Consider the following 22,760-nt stretch of genomic DNA (forward strand, 5'->3'; position numbering starts at 1 on the left):
ATTAGCTTGTGCATACTCAGCAAGTAGTAAAATGCTAAATTAGCAAAATAAATTACTTATGATTATGAATTATTCACTTAGCTCAGTCACTCCCTCAGCTACCAGTAGCAAGATCTGCGATACTTGCTTCTAGGTTGCTCTTTTTCCACTAAAGGGCATCTGTCAGTGCAGTATTTACTCCCCTCGTATATCTGCTCTTGGCTTCAGGAGAAGCTATCACTAGAGCTATCACTATTTCTCTTACACGAGGCATAGAGGGGTTATATGTGGCAACGTTTTTCTCCATGGCAGTAGCACAGCTTTGATGTCAGGAAGAAGTTATGGGGATCAAGGAAAAATAATATTAGTATAATAATAATAATAATAGTATTGAATCCATTACTTCTGTAAGCAACACTACAGAATTACCTTATTGAAAGGAAACTACAGAGCTTTGGTATTTACAGTCTTCTACCATATTTTACAAATGAACAGTGGGGAGGTGACGGCCCAGTGCTTCATCAGAATGCAGCATAGTTAGCTGGGCTACAACACAAGCTCCCATAGCCCACCGGAAATCTGCTTCTTTATCCGGGCATTAGTGTCTACAAAATTCTCAAGCCCACAGCCTTCATCCTGGCCATTGTTGAATTCTGCAGCCTTTTTGACTTCTCAGATGGCTTCTCCAAGTCACCTGACACATACTCTCCAGCTTCATTCGCTTTCATAGGTTTCACACGTTGATTTCTGTTACTAATCCAAGATTTGCCTTGTGGCATTTTTTTAAATCCACTGGTGCTGCTGTGGACCCTAGTAAAAGTTCACTTTGGCTCTTGCTGACTTACTACCATCTCCATTAGGTCCAGTGATCTGATCAGCAGGAGGGAGCAAAGGGAGGCTGACTTTGGAAGCCTGCTGAATAAGGGATTATGTAAAACTCCTAAATTCTGTAAGGTTCCATAGGATTCCCTGGTCCCTCGGTCCCTGTGACCTTGGATAGTCCACATCAGGCCCATGGTTTCTGCTCACTTCTCCTTGCCCCCCATGTAAATGTTAATAGTTTCATGATCTGGACTTTGTATGCTAGACTTTTTGTGTACAGTGTTATAGCCATGTTGGTCCCAGGATATTAGAGACACAAGGTTGGTGAGGTAATCCTTTTATTGGAGCAACTTCTGTTGGTAAGAGAGACAAGCTTTCAAGCTGACTCAGAACTCTTCTTCAGGTCTGGGTCAGGTCTTCAGGCTTTGGTAGTTTGTGAACCTTAATGAACAGTGGAGAGTAATTATACTTAATATTTTTCAATAAATCAAGATGTTGGTAAGCTATTTCTCATTCTGCTAAGGCATACTAGTTTTTGTGAATGAAGAGATGAACCTGTTGGCGTTGAAATTGTGCATTCAAGATTTTTGTAGCTTTTCTTGAGGCATTGGTCCTGGAGCAGAGTTAAGATTGTTATGGTACCTTAGCTAATAACTTCGGTGCATTCATTTTTATTATTATTATTATTATTTTAACCTCTGAATTTAATAGGTCTGTGATGTTTGGGTTTTTTGATGACTACTGTGCTCTTTTAAGATCACCCCCGCCCCTTTAAATTACTGATTGTACTCTTACCTTTAACTCCATCTTTACTGAGTTTTGTCTTGGAATATACTAATTTAATACAGGTTCAGATCTTGATCACAGAATAAGCAAAATTGAAATGCAAAATAAAGCTTAACATTAATTGCAGTAATATCAATATCACTTGAGTTTGAAGTGTAGTCTTAAATTTGAGACCTTCCTATATCTTCTTTCAGAGATAACAGAAAATATTCCAACATTTATGCTTGGCAGACTAGTTGAAACAGTAAACACTGCAGTTTAAAGGATTATTGGGGCCTGTAAATGGAAGAGCAAGGCCAAAAACTTGGCATTAAAATATTAAATATAGTAATTTTAATAACATATGGATTAGAGGGAAGACTCATGAGTTAGAAGGATAGTTTTAAGTCCGAGGTCATCTTGTATTGTATTTCAGAGATAACCTAACATGTTCCAATGTTTATGCAAGGCGGACTAGCTGAAACAGTAAACGTGGCAGTTTAAAGGATTATTGGGGACCTGTGGGTGGAAAAGCAAGGATAAAAACGAACAAATGTAATTAGTCACTGGGTCATTTGTGGGTTAGGAAGAACATGAATGTCTTTGATAAGGTACTTGAAAAATGGACATTGAAGGAGCATTTCTTCTGTTTTAAAAAGGAAATGTCCCACTGTAAGATCTAATATAAATCTTTGAATGTATATTATATATTCAGTTCTAGGTTATCATCTACAAGACATCATTCAATGCACTTTTTGATTTGATTCTACATAAAGTAAGATTGGCTTCACCCTTAAATGAGAAAATTGTATCTATTTAACTAAATTGGTTTAGAAACTAATTTAGTGAAATTGATACAACCCCCTTATGTGGACACACTTTAAACTGTAGACTGTGAATTGAAGGCTAGCAAATATTGTATCTATATTTAATGAAGGCTCTTGGGGGAGATCCGGGGAATTATAGACCAGTAAGCTTTATTTATTTGTTTGTTTGTTTGTATTACTGTAGTTCCTAGGAGCCATGGCCATGGATCAATACTAGGCAAATTAGTTGAAATTATAATTAAAAAGAGAATAACAAAACATATAGAAGATCATGATAAGGGAGGGTCTAACCAGCAAGGTTTCTGCAAAGGAAAATAGTGAGTAAAGGAAAATTGTTTGACATAATTTAGACTTCCAAAAGGGCTTTGACAAGGTCCCACACAAGAGACTACTAAAGAAGTCAAGTGACCATAGAGTGGGAAACAAATTATTGCAATGGACCAGAAACTGGCTAGGGGAGACAAAGCAAAGAGTAGGATTAAATGGCCAGTTTTCATTGTGACAGAAGGTTAACAGTATGATGCCCCAAGGTTCCATGCTAGGTCATGTGCTGTTTATTATATTTATTAATGATCGAGAAACTAGGGTGAGTAAGTAAGCAGTAAAATTTGCAGATGATAAAGTACATTTCCCCACTTTGACATCCCCTGTAACCCATTCACACTTCATATCTTCTCTGCCCCTTTTCTCTTCTACTCACACCTTCCACCCATGTTTCCATTTCCCTCTCTTTCTCTGGTTTCAGAGTAACAGCCGTGTTAGTCTGTATTCGCAAAAAGAAAAGGAGTACTTGTGGCACCTTAGAGACTAACCAATTTATTTGAGCATAAGCTTTCGTGAGCTACAGCTCACTTCATCGGATGCATACTGTGGAAACGGCAGAAGACATTATATACACAGAGACCATGAAACAATACCTCCTCCCACCCCATTCTCCTGCTGGTAGTCACTTTAGATAAGCTATTACCAGCAGGAGAGTGGGGTGGGAGGAGGTATTGTTTCATGGTCTCTGTGTATATAATGTCTTCTGCAGTTTCCACAGTATGCATCCGATGAAGTGAGCTGTAGCTCACGAAAGCTTATGCTCAGATAAATTGGTTAGTCTCTGAGGTGCCACAAGTACTCCTTTCCTCTCTTTCTCTGTAATCCCAGAAGACTTTGATAATGTTCCAGAATTTTAGAACAATAGGTAGCTGTAAAGACCATTCCTGTGAAACTGGCTTGTCAACCTTGAACCCTTCCTATTCTTAAATAACTTGCTGCAGTATGCCTGTAAACTAAAACTAAATGCTTAAAGAACTGCATCTCTGAAATGTGGTATTGTGAAAACTTACTATTGCCAAGAACATTTGCGCCAAAAAGTTACAAGACTGGGTAAAATATAATTTTGTTTATTTAAGGAGCATATGCATATGATTAATGCTACACTTTCCTAATTGTCAACTTCATACTTTAAAATACACATCCCATTTTAGAAATAAAGTGGACTGATTAAAAATTAGAGATGGGTAGAAAATAGAATATATAGACAGGTTTCAGAGTAACAGCCGTGTTAGTCTGTATTCGCAAAAAGAAAAGGAGTACTTGTGGCACCTTAGAGACTAACCAATTTATTTGAGCATATAGATTCATTCTTAATTATGAACACTCAACCAACATTTTCATTTCCTTGAACAAGTCATTAGAGGACGTTTTAGCTAGATGACGAAGTATGTTATTGGTGGCAGAATGCTAATAGAAAATACAAGCTTTTAGTTCCAAATGCATTTCAGTTTATTAATTTTGAGAAATTCTTTAACCTCTTTGAGAATGTTTTAGATTTCCTGCCTGAAATGTAGTGAGATCAGTGACGGGTTAAATGAACAGTACAAAAGCAAGGTGTTAGAAAAAATGTTTTTTCCAGTGCTCCCTATCTTTTGTGCCCTTTTACTGTTTAAATGTTACATATGAATATGATTAAATTCCATCTGTTAACTGCATAACACTTCACGAAATATTTATATGTAACGTTTTGTCTTGTTTTTCTTTAAGTGAATGAATTTTTAGTGTTTGAAGGCCCCATTCTGCTGGATATGCGTATTAAGCATCTAATGAAAGCAAAGCAACTGACTCAAGCAACTTCCCTGGCAAAGCTGTGCTCTGACCACCCAGAAATCAGCACCAAAGGCAATTTTAAGCAAACCTACCTGGTCTGTCTTTGTTCAGGATCACCAAATGAAAAGCTAATGGAGGAGGTGAGTAAACATTACTTTTAGTTTGTGATTTTTTTTTTCTAAGGGAACAGCAGAATTTATGATTACATTGGCTTTCCTATAGAAAAGAAGTCCCTTGCTTAAAAACAGTATATAAAACGTAGTATGCAATTTGGTATTTTTTTTTTATTTTTTTTTTTAATAGAAAGAAATATGATCGTAAGGCTAGCATACAGATTCAGTTCCAGGCTCTGCCACAGCTTTCCTGTGTGTGAATGCACAAGATACTCGAACTCTCTGTTCTTCAGTTCCCATCTGTAAAATGGGGAAAATGATAATCACTTTTTTCCATCCTTTTTCTTCTTGTCTGTTTTAATTGTAAGCTCTTCAGAGATGAGACTGTTTCTTATTATGTTTCTGTATAATACTTAGTACAGCGGGGCTTCGATCTCAGTTAGGCCCCTCTGTTTCTCATTTATAAATTATGATAATGAAGAGGCCATGTTTGTTTTTGTAATGTGTGACAGGAATATATATACTTTACTCATTAGAATACCTGCAGTTACTTAATTTTTAAACTTGTATTTTCCATCCTGCTGGCCAATTTTGGTAACGGTTCTGCAGTTGTGAGTATATGTATTTTAGTAGTGTTCACTAGGCTTTAACTCACTTGAGTGAAGTGACTATTCACAAGTAAAGTCACTTGTGGAACAGTTTTACCTGGTACAAGGATTACAGTAAAATGATTACATCTAGCCCCTTTTTAAATATTATTTGTTTCAATTATCTTTGATTATATGTCATGTTAGTCTTCTATTTCAAAATCTTTACAATTTTCTTGCATCTCTTCCTTCACATTTTCTTCTAGTCACTTACTGTTGGTTTTAAATTCCCTTTTTAAAAAAACAAAACAAAAAACCGTACAAATTTATGCAAAATTCATTATAACTAGAATAATAAGTTGTAAATCTTCAGAGAAACAATTTGTATTATGACTTACTGTAAACATCTGTCAGATAAATATTTCACAGTCGTGTTCCTTTAAAACCTTATTCCAAGTTTAACACTGGGTTATTTACAAGTTACCAAAAGTTCTTTCAGTGACCTGTCCTTTATTATAGGCATGGCTGGTTGCACCGCCTATTATTAAGGTTGTCTGTCAGACCCTGCTGTCTGTTACTTATATGCCAAATCTTAACCATTTGGGCTGAAATTTTCTATGCTGGGTGTCTGTCTCAGGCTGACATTTTTTGGAAGATATTAGCCAAAACTATTCAACCATTTTCATAGGAGGTAAACATTATTAGTCTATAACCGCCAGCTTTAAATAATAAAAATACCAAAAAGAATGTAACAAATCTGCTAGGAAAACATTCAGTTGATCTACCGTCAGTAAACAGGTTATTTTGTCCCTTTTATCTTTGATTTTATGGAAGATATAGTGATACTCCTATATTAACCTTCGCGTCCTTTCATGATCGATGCTCCTGTTTAAAGCAGCAATAACATCGCTGATTTTAGTAAGTTGAGTGGGATGGGGAATCTGAGTTAATAGTAAATAAATCTTTTTGTATAGCAGTCAGGCTGTAATATAAAATTTATTAAAACAACTCATTAATTATACTATATGTATGGAAAGAGAGAGACACATTATTGTTAGTATATGTGTAGTTTTATATATAATATGAATAATGTGCTTTAAGATCTTTGGATGAATGGTACTATAGACACGTAAACATTAAGTCTTACAGTATCTTTCAGGTACATGCTTATAACCATTTTACTGGTGTACAACTTTCCTTGTGGCAGATCCAGTATTTGACAAGCTTGTTCTATCCAGAAGCTCTTGAATTGCTTTAAGTAATTAATTGAAAAATAAAAAGTTTGAAAATGTTAAGGAAATTCCTTATTCCTGCTTTCCCACAGAGCACCATATTATCACATGCTTGAAAAGAAAACCATTTAGTCAGTCTTCAGTGATCTTGTATTTTTCCTCTCCAGATCACAGCAGTAGATTGCAAAGATGCCCTGGAAATGATCTGTAACCTAGAGTCTGATGGAGATGAAAAAAGTGCTCTAATATTATGTGCAGCATTTTTATCTCGTCAGCTGCAGCAAGGAGAGATGTACTGTGCCTGGTGAGTTAGGATTTCTTTTTCTTTGTTTCTAAGAGTAAAACTGGATCATTTAGCACTTTAAAAATCTATTGGAAGGAGTAGGGCTTGTCAGCCTTTTCTGAAAAAGCAAAAGAAAAAGCTTAATATAAAATTAATGCTTTTCTAATAACCCATAATAATTAACATCATTACCTTACAATTCTTTGTTTCAAAAGCCATATTGTGGATCAGGCATCGGCAGATGACGTGAGTGCTGAGTCACTTCACTTGACAATAAATTAACTGTGTTACATTGTGGAAACAAATAATTTTACATCTGTTAGGCAGGTCGTCGACGCTGTAATGAAAACTGTCTCAATTTTAGACAACAATTCTGTTGTCTGGAAGAGCACTTTTCACATAAGTCACCTACTTCTTTCTGCCTATATTAAAAAATGCAGTATTCATTTCATGTGAAAACCTTCCAGCAAGATCTCTCCACAGTCGGATTGAAGCCACATGCTAGTTTAGCAGCATTTGGTAGTTAAAACAAGCTTTCACTGGGCATCCAGGGCAACTGGCAGGTCTCATTGGGAGGCAGCTGACCCTCTAGAACTTTAACTTTAGTCTGGTAAAATTGGTAATTTTGCTGGTTTGGTCCCAGTCCTCCTCCGGGATTTGCTAGTGCTGACTCCTATATCTATGTGACGTATCATTTGAAAATAATGGGACATGGAAGAGCGCAGGGCTTTGCAGTAACGGATCCTGCTGTAGGCTTGGGGCCAATCTTTGTGTATCATTCCACTGGTTATCTAAAACACTCTTGCCATTTACACCTTCAGATTTGATGTTTTCTACTTTATTTCGTTATGAAGAAGCAGTCTGGCCTCCATATTTTTACTTAGATTGTTACGCTTACACTTTTAATTAACTTTATAATGCTAGCTTTCAGAGTAATTAAATATAATAAAGAAATAATGTGTACATAAAGTCTATGCATTAACATAGAATCATGAATATGTAGGGCTGGAAGGGACCGCAAGAGGTCATCTAGTCCATCCACCCATGCCGAGGCAGGATTAGATATACCTAAACCATCCCGACAGGTATTTGTCTAACTTGTTCTTAAAAACCTCCTTTGGCAACCTGTTCCATTACTTAACTACCATTATAGTTAGAAAGTTTTTCCTAATATCTAACCAAAATCTCCCTTGCTGCAGATTAGGCCCATTATTTCTTGTCCGACGTTCAGTGGACATGGAGAGCAATTGATCACACTTTTCTTTATAACAGCCCTTAACATATTTGAAGACTTAACCAGGTTCCCTCTGTCATCTTTTCTCAAGACTAAACATAGGTTAAAAAACCAGGGTTTCTTCATAGTTCAGGTTTTCTAAACCTTTTATCATTTTGGTTGTTCTCCTCTGGACTCTCTCCAGTTTGTCAACATCTTTCTTCAAATGTGGCACCCAAAACTGGACACAGTTTTCCTGCTGAGGCCTCACCAGTGTTAAGTAGAGCAGAACAATTACCTCCTGTGTCTTACATCTGATACGCCTATTAATACACCCCAGAACAGATGAACCATGATCTTCTATAAAAGAAAGTATGAATTGTTAGGTTTTTTTAGAGAGGCAGCATAAATCCTGTTTCCATCCTTCATATTTTTTTAAAAGAACTCCAAATTGATCAAATATAGTGGTTGTGTTAGTGCTGCCATTTATATTTTATTCTGTCTTTTAAAACTCTCTATTTCCAGGGAATTGACTCTCTTCTGGAGCAAACTGCAGCAAAGGGTAGAGCCTTCTGTACAAGTGTATCTAGAGAGGTGTCGTCAACTTTCGGTGTTAACTAAGACGGTTTATCATATATTCTTCCTGATTAAAGTAATTAATTCAGAGGTAAGGATACTCTAGAAGATGAATTTTCATGGCCTTTTGAATGGAACATCAGATCAGGATTTGAAAATTTTCTGGATATCTGTTAGGAAGTACATTAAACCTTCGAGACCTAAGCCTTGCCTACTTATGCAAGTTGTGCCGATTTAAGTAAATCGGTTTATAAACTGATGCAATTACATCACTGCATCCCCCTTTTGGTAGACTTTCTTAAATCATTTGCTAAGGAATTCACTTAAAATGAAGCAATGTAAGACACTCTTAAATTTACTTAAGAATGTCCACACAAAGGGTTGCAGTAACTAAACTGATTAAATTTATTACAACTTTTCATTGGAGACATGAGGGGGAATAGATGTTGCAACTCAGCAGCTGGGAGACAGGAGAGCTATAGCTGAGGGATACAGTCTCCTGTAACATTATTCTACGCTCCAAATAGCTTGACAAGTTACTTTAGTGAAGAGAGGAATGTAATGACCTGATATTCTTGATGCTTCAAATATTAATGAAAATAAAATGGGAAAGAAAAAGATTTGAGGAGGAAAATTTGAGACTTTCTCTTAATGTTTTATACAAGCTGGAAAAGGCAAAAAAACAACTTTGCTGTTGCTTTATGATTCACCATTAAGGGTATGATTTTTGCTTTGAGGGGTAAGTTATGACTTGACTTTGAAGTATTTTACTTTTTATGGATTTAGAACTGATTCTGTATCCTAAACTCAATCTGTGTATCTCAGTTAATCTTGTATGTAGGGTCACCCATTGCTCCAAGTCTCCCCAACATCTTGCTTGTATTATTTAATGTTAATCACTTTAAGTCTTGTCTTCCCTTGAGTTGTTTGTTCTGTAGGCTTTGGATCCATAGATAATTGTTTTAAGAGGAAAAACAAGTTGTTTTCGGTTAGTATATCCGGTGGGACTATACTCACTTGTCCTCCACTTCTTTCTTCATTTGAGTTAATTTACTTTTTAAATTTGGATTGAGTAGAAACAACTGGTTGCATGAAGAGTTGTGGTCCAGACCTTGAGCCATGTGCATTATATGCCTAATGGTTTCTTAAAAACAGGAAGTCTTCACTGAAGGAGCTATGAATCATTCTCCCTGATAGTAGAAATTTAAGACTTAGGAATAGGACTGTTTATTCATAAATACTATAGCCTGTCTTCTCATTTACACTCTTTGGCAGTGTAGAGGGACCTTAAAGTGAATATAAATGTAACAGAATTATACAAATGTGGGGCTGGAAGAGACCTTGAGAAATCATCAAGTCCAGCCCCTGTGCTGAGGAAGGAGTAAGTAAACCTAAACCATCCCTGACAAGTGTTTATCCAGCCTGTTCTTAAAAACCTCAAATGCTGGGGATTCCACAGCATCTCTTGGAAGCCTATTCCAGAGCTTAATTAGCCTGATGGTTAGAAAGTTTCTAATAGCTAACCTAAATCTCCCTTGCTGCAAATTAAGCCTATTACTATTACTTGTCCTACCTTCAGTGGATATGGAGAACAATTGATCATCATCCTCTTTATCGCAGCCCTTAACATATTTGAAGACTGTTATCAGGTCCCTCGTGAGTCTTCTTTTCTCAAGACTAAACATGCCGAGTTTTTTTTAAACATTTTCTTGTAAGTGAGATTTTCTAAATCTTTTGTCATTTTTGTTGCTCTCCTTTGGACTCTCTCTAGTTTGTCCACATCTTTCCTAAAGTTTGGCTCCCAGAACTGGACACAGTACTCCGGCTAAGGCCTCACCAGTGCCAAGTTGAGCAGGACAATTACCTCTTGTGTCTTGCATATAACACTCCTATTAATACACCCTAGAATGATATTAGCCTTTTTTGCAATTACATCATATTGTTGACTCATATTCAGTTTGTGATCCACTATAACCTCCAGATCCTTCTCAGCAGTATAACTACCTAGTCAGTTATTCCCCGTTTTGTGGTTGTGCATGGGGTTTTTCGTTCAAGTGAAGTACTTTGCCCCAGGCTATTGAATTTCTTGTTGAACTCAGACCAATTCTTCAATTTGTCAGTTTTGTTTTTAATTCTAATCCTTTCCTCCAAAGTACTAGCACGCCTCCCCAGGTTGGTGTCATCTACAAATTTCCACTCCATTATCCAAGTCATTAATGTAAATATTGGATAGTACTGGACCCAAAACTGATGCCTGCAGGGCCCCACTACATATGCCCTTCCATATTTCATAAGTTCTCAAAGATAATTGCTAATGGTTCAGATTGTTTCAGCTGTTTCCTTAAGTTCCCTAGGATGAATTTCATGACTTGAATACCTCTAACTTACCTAAATATTCTGTAACTTGTTCTTTCCCACTTTTGGCTTGCATTCCTTTTCCCTTGTTGTTCGTATTAATTGTGTTGAGAATTTGGTCAACATTAACCTTTTCAGTGAAGATTGAAGAAAATAGGCCTTAAACACCTCAGCTTTCCTGATGTTATCAGTTATTAGCTCTCCTTCCTTGCGAAGTAGAAGACTTACACTTTCCTTCATCTTTCTTTTCCTCCTAATGTATTTAAAGAACCTCTTCTAATTGCCTTTTATGTCCCTTGCTAGGTGTAACTCATTTTGGTCCTTCACTTTTTTGATTTTGTCCCTTCATGCTTGTTCCTTTCTTTGGCACTCCTCCTTAGCAATTTGTCCATGTTTTATAGGATTCCTTTTTGATTCAGCAGTCACTAAAGAGATCCTGATGGAGCCATGTTGGCCTCTTACTGTTTTTCCTTTGCATTAAGATAGTTTGCAGTTGTGCCTTTAATAATATCTCCTTGAGAAACACCCAGCTCTCCTGAACTCCTTTATCCCTTAGATTTTCTTCCCATGGGACCTTATGTACCAGTTCTCTTAGTTTGTCTGTTTTTTTTGTTTTTGTTTTTTTGCCATTGTGCTCTCCACTCCTTCCTTTCCTTAGAACCATGGTCACTTTCACCCAGATTACCTTCCACCTTCACAACAGGTTTTTCTGTGTTGGTCAGAATCAAGTATAAAATGACTGTCCTCCAGTTAAATCCTCCACTTTCTGAAACATAAAGTTGCCCCCAATACTTTGCAATAACTTTAATTGGAAATGTTGTGTTTGCTGTATTACTTTTCCAACAGTTGTCCGGGTAGTTAAAATCCCCCATTACTACCCAGTCTTTTGCTTTGGATATTTGTGGTCTTTGTTCAAGAAATGCCTCATCCACCTTCTCTTTCTAATTTGGTAGTTTATAGTAGATCCCTACCAGGATGTCAGCCTTAATTTTTACCCATTTTATCTTTAGCCAGAGACTTTCAACTGGTCTGCCACTCACCTGATTCTCTCTCTCCCCCAACAAGTGTATACATTCTTGATATATAATGCAGCACCTCTTCCCTTTTTACCCTGCCTGTCCTTGAATAAGCTATACCCCTCTATACCAATAGTCTAGTCATGAGACTTATCCCACCAAATCTCTGCCAGGGTGGTGTAAAGTGGCCTTAGTGTAAATGAGAATCAGGGTCCACTTTTCTAGAAAAAATTACCCACAGATGACCTTTTAGACACTTAGGTGAAACACTTAAGTAATATATTAAATATATATATGAAAAATATATTAGTAATCAGAATGAAACCTTATGTTCTCAGTTTAAGATCAAGGTGGCTTTATAACTGTTATGGTAGTCCCTTCAAAAGTTTTATATCTTAAATAAAAGATTTAACTATTTTGGTGCTGTGTGTACTGCTATAACTAGTGTAAGTAGGAAGGCTAGAAGAATTACTGATTACCACACTTACCTTCTGCTTCTGTGACCCCAGAGTTCAAGTCCTAAGTTGAAGATCCTAAGTGAAATGAATCTGATATCAACTGAGTCCCTCTCAAAACTATAACATATAATTTGTCATAATTAGACACTTTTATTTGGGAAAGGCCCAGTACTTCATTAGTACAAAGGCTGAACTACTGTACTGTACTACTGAACACACTCCTAAAATAAGTGATCCTAACAGGGCAACATGGGGGAGCCTTCTGCATCTTTCACTTGTGTGTGAATTTTAAAAAGGCTGGTGTTCAAGTTCCTTCTCCAGGCTGGAGACCAAGTAGCCCAAGCAAAGCACAATGTTCAGGGCTTTATTTCATTGTGGTGCACAGTTCTACAGTGTGAGCTATTAAGCTATCATTTTTTTTAAACTTAAAATGTGAATAATAAACACCTTATTGTGATTTGTCTTTTTACAATTTCTTGAAATTCAGGATTGAACAATGAAAATTATGTTGTATTAACAAATGCAGAAACAGTTCTAGTAAAATGACTTTTAAAATTTGTCTTTGTACATTGTAGATTGAAGCTGCTGGACTTGCAACCTGCATTGAACTATGTGTGAAAGCACTGCGCTTGGAATCCAGTGAAAACACAGATGTCAAGATATCCATTTGCAAGACTATCTCCTGTTTGTTGCCAGATGATTTGGAGGTTAAACGTGCTTGTCAATTGAGTGAATTTCTTCTTGAGCCAACTGTGGATGCATACTATGCTGTTGAAATGCTGTATAATCAGCCTGACCAGAAATATGATGAAGAGAATCTTCCAATACCAAATTCATTACGCTGTGAGCTCTTGCTTGTATTGAAAACTCAATGGCCTTTTGATCCAGAATTCTGGGACTGGAAAACTCTGAAACGTCAGTGTCTTGCATTGATGGGAGAGGAGGCATCCATTGTATCTTCGATAGATGAGTTGAATGACAGTGAAGTATATGAGAAGGTCGAAGACTGCCAAGAGGAGAATAAAGAAACTTCTCTGAATGGTCTTGCTGGCAATTTCGATGAAGCTACAAGCCTGCTTAAAGGCATAAGAGATGAAAAGCAGAAAAAGAGAGAAATTAAAAAACTGAGAGAGAGGGGATTCATATCCGCTAGGTTTAGGAACTGGCAAGCCTACATGCAGTATTGCGTGTTATGTGACAAAGAATTCCTTGGTCATAGAATAGTTAGGCATGCACAGAAACACTATAAAGATGGAATTTACAGTTGCCCTATATGTGCACACAATTTTAATTCTAAAGAAACCTTTGTTCCTCATGTAACTCTACATGTTAAGAAGTCTAGTAAAGAGAGACTGGCTGCTATGAAACCACTGAGAAGATTGGGAAGACCTCCTAAAATAGCAACCACCAGTGAAAATCAGAAGGCTGATGCCATATCCAAGCAGGAACAGCGACCCATTAAAAAGAATAGTCTTTACTCAGCAGACTTCATAGTGTTCAATGATAACGATGGTACAGATGATGAAAATGATGACAAAGATAAACCTTATGTACCAGAGATAATACCGGTTCAAAAACCATTGCCTGTTAATGAATTCACTTGTCCGGTAACGTTTTGTAAAAAAGGTTTTAAATACTTTAAAAATTTGATTGCACATGCAAAGGGGCATAAAGATAATGAAGAAGCAAAACGTTTTCTTGAAATGCAAAGCAAAAAAGTGATTTGCCAGTACTGTAGACGACATTTTGTAAGTGTTACTCACCTCAATGATCACTTACAAATGCACTGTGGCAGCAAGCCCTACATCTGCATACAGATGAAATGTAAGGCAGGTTTTAACAGTTATGCTGAGCTGTTAACTCATAGAAAAGAACATCAAGTCTTTAGAGCAAAGTGTATGTTTCCTAAATGTGGCAGAGTGTTTTCAGAAGCATATTTGCTCTATGATCATGAAGCACAACACTATAATACCTATACCTGCAAATTCACAGGCTGTGGAAAAGTTTACCGTTCTCAGAATGAACTAGAAAAACACGGTGAAGATCATAATAAGCAACCTGAAAAAGTGTTAGAGATTGAAGGCCAGACTAATCGAACTGATCTCATTCAGTCTTCAAAAGCTAATGAAAACCCTGAAGGGGTCACTGTAAAAAAGGAATTGGTCTCTCCTCTAGACAATAACACAAGTAACTTTACTGAAGCAGAAAATAATGTGTGGGATCAAATCAAAGTAGAATCAGTTGGGACAGAGAGAGCAAATAAATCAGCCAGCATACTGAGGCAAGCTGATTCCCTATCTGTTGATGGTTTGGAGCACTCTGTCACTGGTCTGGTAAAGAAGGAAGCAACAATTAGAATCAGCAATATCAGGATGCCTGTTCTTAGCCAGAAGGTCCGGGATAACTTTGTAAGAAGAGGAAAGTTAGCTTCTGCAGGCAGTAAAATAGATACCAGTAAACCTGTAGTCCGTCAGTTGTGTTCAGCAGCAGAAGATTCTTGCAGTGATCCTTGTCTTCCAGTCCTCCAGGGAAGAAAGGAGGATGATTGTTTTGGTCAGTCCCAGAATATTCAAAACATTTCTGTAAATTCAGACACACCAAAAACAGAAGCTCTTGCGTCAAAAAGCCTAGAAAGACAAGTAAGTAATATGACGCCCTTCAGCATGCAGAATCAGACAGGTTATCGAAACAACTTACCCATTTCCAAACTTGAACTTCAAGACAGTATTAAGAGTGCAACTAATCCGTTTAATTTGCCCCTGAAGACATTAGAGAGTATTATATTTCTTCCATCACAGTCCAGCCTAAGCAGTTCTTTAGTTCCAGCTGTACCACCAGCAGCACCAGTTCAAAAATTTAACTGTCAAGTTGAGGGGTGTACTCGAACCTACAACTCCTCACAAAGTATTGGCAAACATATGAAGGCAGCACACCCTGATCAATACGCTGCTTTTAAAATGCAACGTAAGAATAAGAAAACCAGAAAACCCAGCAATTTGCAAAATATGCCTACTGATGGAAAGATTGTGTATTTTTTGCCATCGCAAGTGGACAACACCAATAATGCTGCTTTTACATCACAAAACAAAACCAGTGTAAATGCTACTTGCTCAAGTCAGTTGCAACATGTCTCAAATACACTTTTCCCAACCCACTTAGAAACTTTGTCTAATCCAATGATACCTACAGTGGAAAGTGTCATAAATCCAGTCTGTATTAAAAGTGAACCTGAGAGTGTTTTATGTTCCCAAATAGAAAATCTATCCAATACGACTTTACCTTCACAATTAGAAGATCTGGCAAAAACAGTTATGCCTTTGAATATTGACAGTGGTTCAGATCCCTTTCTTCCTTTACCTGCCGAAAGCAATTCCATTTCTCTCTTTCCTTCACCAGCAGACAATGTCCCAAATTCAGTCTTCTCGCAGCTGGAAAACAATACAAATCATTTTTCATCACAGCTAGAAGGAAACACTAGTTCTGTTTTTCCAAAGGAGGAAAGTGTTGATGAACCAATCTTTTCTTCTCGAGCAAATAGTGAAAATAACTTCAGTGAAACCACCTCCCAAGTTCCAGCTTCAGAAAAGATGAAAAAAGATCGTGGACGGGGTTCAAATGGAAAAGAAAGGAAGCCAAAACATAACAAGAGAGCAAAATGGCCAGCAATAATTAGAGATGGCAAATTTATCTGTAGTAGGTGTTTCAGAGTTTTTACTAATCCCAGGTCACTTGGTGGTCACTTGTCTAAACGGTCTGTTTGTAAACCGATTGAGGGGTCAGAAATTTCTCAAGAAGCCCTGCAGACTAATGGACAATCTTCTCTACTAGCTAGTATGATTCTTTCCTCAAATGTAGGAAACTTGCAGCAACCCCAGGAGTCTACGTTCAATCCAGAAGCATGTTTTAAAGATCCATCATTCCTACAGTTGCTTGCAGCTGAAAACCGTTCAGCTGCTTTTTTGCAGACCATGTTTCCACGGGCTAGTGTAGCTAACTTTAATACTAGTGTGAATGAGGAAGGAAATGAAATTATTAAACAAGCCTTGGAAACTGCAGGGATTCCAAGTACATTTGATAACACTGAAATGCTTCCACATATAGTTACAACTAGCTGTGTCACTGGTACGACTCAGATGAATGCAGCAGTTCTCTCCAATACAACTGTATCCCCTCTCTTGCAGACAGTATGCAACCCAAGTACCCTACTAACAAACCAAAACCGGGCCCTAAACAACAAAATTCCTTCATCGGATGACTGCAACAATTTGTCTGTTTTTGCAACCGATGATTTAATGCTAAAGACTATTGAAAATGGCTTGTGCTCTGGCTCATTTTCTAATTCTGTTGCAGCAACACAGAATTTTGCAAGTAATAGTTCACGAGTTTCAGTTATAAATAGTCCCAAGAATTCAGGATCAAGTACCTTGAATAAGAAGGGGAGCAGTGCTTCAAAGAGAAAGAAAAAAGCAGCTACTCCATTGCTTTCACCTAACTCTTCACAAAAATTAGTAGTAAATGATTTAACAGCAATGGGACTTCTAGCCAAAAGCATTGAAGGGAGTGTGCAAGTACCAACAGATAATTCTCAGTCAAACTTACTGGCAAACTGTGAGTCTCAGGTGTTGGTAGAAAATCTTACACAAAAACTAAATAATGTTGACAATCAGTTGTTCGTGCCCAGTGTCAAAGAGAACTTAAAAACTAATCTCGAGTCTCATGCTGCATTAGCTCCTTTAACAATAAAAACTGAAAATGGTGACTCCCAAATGATGACTCTGAATGCCTGTGCTCAAGGAAATTCTGATTTACAGATTTCAGAGGACAATGTTATTCAAAACTTTGAGAAAACCCTTGAAATAATTAAGACTGCTATGAATTCCCAAATATTTGAGGTAAAAAATGAAATCCAGGATGCTGTGATTGCGTCAACCAAGAATACACAAGTAAATACTACAGAAGTCCCTCCAGCAAACTGTTCACAAAATATTAAATTACCCAACCACACCCAGTTTGCAGTATGCACTAGGGATGTCATCACTGCAAAGAGTAACTCTTCTCAACCTGAAACTTCTCAAAAGGATGATGTTCAAGTGTTGGAAATTTTAGAGGGTTTGCAGAAACTGAGATTAGAAAATGATACATCCAGTCAGGTGTCTGATAGTGTTTCTCCGTGTCCTCCAGCAGATACACTAGCACCGCTGACTGTTGTTGCTGCTGTTTCAACTGAGAGTACGTCCCTGGCCCAGCCATCTTCAGAGACAAGTAATATTCAATTTAGTGACAAAGTCCACAAGCCTTTTGTGTGCCAGGACCAAGGCTGTGATTATAGTGCTATGACAAAGGATGCGTTATTTAAACACTATGGCAAGGTACATCAATACACTGCAGAAATGATACTGGAAATCAAGAAGCATCAATTGAAGTATGCTCCATTTAAATGTGTTGTAACTACCTGTCCAAAAACATTTACAAGAAATTCGAATCTCCGAGCACACTGTCAGCTGGTGCATCACTTCACAACAGAAGAAATGGTAAAATTAAAAATAAAAAGACCTTATGGAAGACGATCTCATAATGAAGCTGTAAACATAACCCAACGGCCTGCTGAAATAAAAAATCTGCAGACTCTAATAATGAAAAGTAAAAACGAACCTCGGTTGGTTAAAGGAATTGAAGTAAAGAAGGAGGCTGTCATACAACCTGTGAAAATCCCAGAAAAGCTAATCCCAGAAAAAAAAAATCCTGAAAAACTGGAAAAACCTCCACAGGTACTTACTGTTCCTCCAGAGCAATATAATGCAGTGTCTTTCAGTAATGTACAGATACAGCCAAAAGTACGCAAAATTAGGAGGCATCGGAAAGAGAAAGAAGAAAGAAAACGCAGGAAACCAGTAACCAAATCTCTTGAGTTTCCTACTAGATATAGTCCTTACAGACCATACCGATGTGTCCATCAAGGCTGTTTTGCAGCTTTTACAATACAGCAAAACCTGATTCTTCATTACCAGGCTGTTCACAAATCAGATTTGCCTGCCTTCCCTGTGGAGGTTGAAGAAGAAAGTGAGCCAAGTAAAGAAGAATGTGATGAAACTGAAACCAAACAGACTGTGAAAGAATTCAGGTGTGAAGTGAGTGACTGCTCGAGAATATTTCAAGAGGTTACTAGTCTGATACAGCATTATATGAAGCTTCATGACATGACTCCTGAGGAAATCGGAAGCATGAAATCAGCCCTGGATATTGGAAGATTTCCATGTGATCAATCTCAGTGTAAATCTTCATTTACAGCCTATTTTAATTATATTCTACATCTTGAGACAGATCATGGGATTAAGATAAGGCCAAACAAAGTAGAAGAAGATGGCATATACAAGTGTGATTGTGAGGGTTGTGATCGTATGTATGCAACTAGATCAAACCTTCTAAGACACATTTTTAATAAACATAATGATAAGCATAAAGATCACTTAATAAGACCCAGGCGATTAACACCAGGTCAGGAAAATATTTCCAGCAAGGCAAACCAAGAGAAGCCAATAAAGTCTAAACATAGAGGACTGAAACACAATAGGTCAGGAAAGGAAGGAAACAGATTGTCGATAAAGACCAAACGAAAGAAAAATGTTAATTTGGAAAGCAAGAATACAAAAGGTGGGCAGATTCAAGAAAACAAGGATTATTCCTTGAAACGTGGAAAACATGTGTATTCGATAAAGGCTATAAATGATGCCTTATCTGAATGTACAAGCAGATTTGTAACACAGTATCCTTGTATGATAAAGGGATGTTCCTCAGTTGTTACAAGTGAGAGTAATATAATTAGACATTATAAATGTCATAAGTTATCTAAGGCATTTACTTCACAACACAGAAATCTTCTTATTGTCTCAAAAAAACACTCTGTCTCGCAAGTAAAGGAAGCATCCTCTGAACAAGAGGAAGCTAATAAAAAAAGTGATGTGAAAGAGTCTGATCCATGTTTGCCAGAGAGCAGTGATGATTTGAGTAGCTCTGCGTTACCAGAGAGTGAAATTGAAAAAGGCGAAAAAGATGAAGTAGATGAACTGACAGAACTCTTCATTACTAAACTGATTAATGAGGATTGCACATGTGCTGAAAATCCAGCTAAGACCTCTTCCAGTGTAGATAGTAACTTTCAAGAATCTGTCTCCTGCCACTCAGAAAAGCAAAAATGTAATAATTTAAAGAGAGCAAATAAAGAAAAAAACCTCTCTCAGAATAAAAAGAGAAGACTTGAGAAACCTGAAGAAGTACTGGCAGTTGAATTAAGTAGCATGCGTAGAGAGGAAGAGACTGCTGTTGCTATTCAGACTGCTGAAGAGCAGCCCACAACTTTCGATTGGAGCTCATTTAAGCCTATGGGATTTGAAGTATCATTCCTCAAGTTCCTTGAAGAGTCTGCTGTGAAGCAAAAGAAAAATGCTGAGAGAGACTACCATAGCAGTGGAACCAAAAAAGGGTCTAATTCAAACTCAAAAAAATCCAATGAAAAGACCTCGTTGGCAAGTAGTAATGTTACATGGTCCTGTTCTGAAAGTGAAACCCTTGTACAGTTTGCCAACCCATCACAACTTCAGTGTAGTGATAAAGTAAAAATAGTTTTAGACAAGACTCTTAAAGACTGCACTGAGCTTGTGTTGAAGCAACTTCAGGAAATGAAACCTACTGTCAGTCTCAAAAAACTTGAAGGACATTGGGAGGATGATCCAGCAGCTACAGTTGCAAAAGAAATTCTTGTGGGTAATGAGGAAGGGGAATCACATTACTGATAACTGTGTTTTAAACATGACCTGTAATACATTTTTATTTTGAATAGGAAGCCATCAAGCATGCTAGTAATTGTGAAGCTTTTTTATTTTGTTGAAGTGATTTAACCTAGCAGAAACATGACATTAGTCATGTAAATTTCTTATTTGTTTTTATCCCTATGGGACTTGAGGAACAGAATCATTGCTTCAGTTTTGTAAATAGTTATCAGAACTTCAACTTTCTATCAAATTGTCCTTTCCATTAACTAAATCTTTGTGAATTGTCTGTGATTGGTATCTTTCACCAGGTCACTTCCCATGTATAACAGTACTCTTTATTTGTAGATACATTTTTTGTATATATTTATTATTGTAAATCATTTGCTGCCACCAGCAGTCTGTAAGTCTAAACTATTAAATGACACATTTATATTCGGAATTTTAATTTGTAACTGAGCGATCAAGTTTTTAAAATTGTCCTTTAATCGTTTTAAATTAAGAACTTTTTGAACTAAACCTAGATAAGTATGCCATATCCAGTTTATTTTGCTTAAAGCATTTATTTACAGGAAAGGAGCTGGATAAGATCACATTTCATATGTTCAACACATACTGACAGTTCTCATTTTTTGTAAATTTTAACATCCATTATCTTTGGATGGTATTCATATGTAGTTAAGTCATAAATTTAAATAGTTTTCCTATAACTACATTTTTCATTGCTTTTAATTGGATACAAAGCTATTATGATTCCATAATACAATGGAAATGTGAATAAAAATAGTTTGCTACATTGGAGATTTTAAACAGCATTTGGTATTGAAGAACCTGTTGTGAATGTGATAGAAAATTAGTAGTGTGGAGCAGTGTATATATTTGAGGTGGTGATTTGTGAAGTAGCCCAGTATTGCCTTAAATAAAATCACATTTCATTTCTTGTTTTATACATGTGATCTTATGAAGGTTATTTTTGTTTCTATAACTTAGATTGATGTATAGTTTAATTTTTTTGTTTAAAAAAATGCTACTTCAGAAACAGTGGGATTTGGGGGAGGTTTGGTTGGTTTTTTTTTTTTTAAATAATGGCTTTATAAACAGGTTTATTTTGACCATACCAGTGTGGTATCTATCTATAAATGAGTCCTCATGCCATGACATTTAAAACTGAATAAGTGGAGCACTTTCTAAAAAGAAAGGTGGAGATTGTAAACTTAGAGACAAAATATCTGTACTCTATAGATGGCATTGGTTCCCTCTGTACTCACCTTTCCTCTTGCTGACTGTTTTTGGCAACTGTTTTGCCTACTCCATATTTCCACACTGGAATGAGCCTTGGAAGCAGTGCCACTTGTCATAACTGGGATTTGTGAGATCGCTCTTTATGCTGCTAACTGCAGTAACAAGTATCTAATTTATTTAGTAACCAAAACAGTAAATACATTAGTGGGAGCTGTCACTATCCAAGAAAACCTAAAATGTTTTAAAACAATATATAATGTGGTAAACCCAGGACAAACAGCTATGGGGGGACGGAAGTAATTAGTCCTAGGGGATTAAAAGGCCCCTCCCTATCCACTGAGGAGAGAGAACCAGGGGGGCAATAAGGTTCAGCTGGAAAAGGGGTTGCTAGGGAACCAGTTAGGTTCACCTGACTCCAACTACTTGAGACCTTTTCAAACCCTCCCCTGCGTGGAAGGGGGGGGGGGAGTGAGAAGAGCAGGGAAGCTGCCAGTAGGCTGTTTGCAGCAAGTCACCAAACCTTCCCAGTAGGGAGGCTGCACTCCCTCCCCAGAAGGGAAGGAAAACAAGTACAAGGAACTGACTGAGGAGAGGAGTAGCAGGACCCTGTGTCACCTATAAGGATTTGCCTTGCCCCAAACCTGAGTCTCCAAGGCTAAAAAGGACTGAGCCTGCTGAGGCGAACAAGGTATTTTGCCACACTTGGTGTTGGGGTGGCATGCGGTGAGTGAGTAAGGCTCTGTGGCAAACCATCTCAGGGCAGGGTAAATCACCCCCCCCGCCCGCCCCCCCAAATGGAGGCCGTAGTGAAGGCATTGATAAAGGCCACTGTGGCCCAACAAGAGGTTACCAGGGTACAGATGGCTGCTCAGCAAGAGTCAGTACACGTCCAACAGGAGACGAACCAATTAGTGATGAACCAGGTGGCCCAAGATCAAACCACCCTGAATGAAGTAGTGAACCAGTTAAAAGCCCTGACCATGCTGATGCACGGGCCCGGCTGCTGCGGGCAAGTAACTATTTACAGAAGATGACTAACGGACGACAACAATATAGAGCCATATCTCCTCGCCTTCAAGAGGACGGCACTGTGGGAGGCCTGGCTCCAAGACCAGTGGGCAGGTATTCTGGCTCCATTTCTATGTGGGGAGACCCAGAAGGCCTATTTCAACATGACCACAGAGACGGCTATGGATTACCCCCAGCTGAAGGCGAAAATCCTCTCAAGGTCAGGTGTGACACCAGCCATATGGCCCCAGTGCTTCCATGAGCGGAAATTCCGGGACATCAAACCGCTGAGGTCCCAGCTATTTGATTTAATTCACTTCGCCCGGAAGTGGTTCCGCCCCGAGACCCATGGACCAGAGAAGATAGTGGAAATCCTCGTGTTGGACAGGTACATGAGGGGTTGCCGCTGGACATATGAGGGTGG

General features: G+C 37.7%; 1 protein-coding gene across 2 annotated transcripts in view; it reads left to right on the plus strand.

The window, feature by feature from the left end:
• Positions 1-21,033, plus strand: part of ZNF292 (zinc finger protein 292) — a 61,278-nt gene extending 40,245 nt beyond the window's left edge. The window contains exons 5-8 of one of the 2 annotated variants that reach the window (XM_077812794.1): positions 4,425-4,627; positions 6,587-6,723; positions 8,441-8,582; positions 12,896-21,033. In XM_077812794.1, the coding sequence (XP_077668920.1) occupies positions 4,425-4,627; positions 6,587-6,723; positions 8,441-8,582; positions 12,896-20,110 (7,697 nt within the window). In that variant the 3' untranslated portion in view covers positions 20,111-21,033. Of the gene's footprint in view, positions 1-4,424; positions 4,628-6,586; positions 6,724-8,440; positions 8,583-12,895 lie in introns of those variants that run through there. The other variant, XM_077812795.1, reaches the window with a different exon arrangement.
• Positions 21,034-22,760: the final 1,727 nt, after the last annotated feature.

This window comes from Eretmochelys imbricata, chromosome 3 (assembly GCF_965152235.1).
Source record: "Eretmochelys imbricata isolate rEreImb1 chromosome 3, rEreImb1.hap1, whole genome shotgun sequence".
In the NCBI taxonomy this organism is placed as follows: domain Eukaryota; kingdom Metazoa; phylum Chordata; order Testudines; family Cheloniidae; genus Eretmochelys; species Eretmochelys imbricata.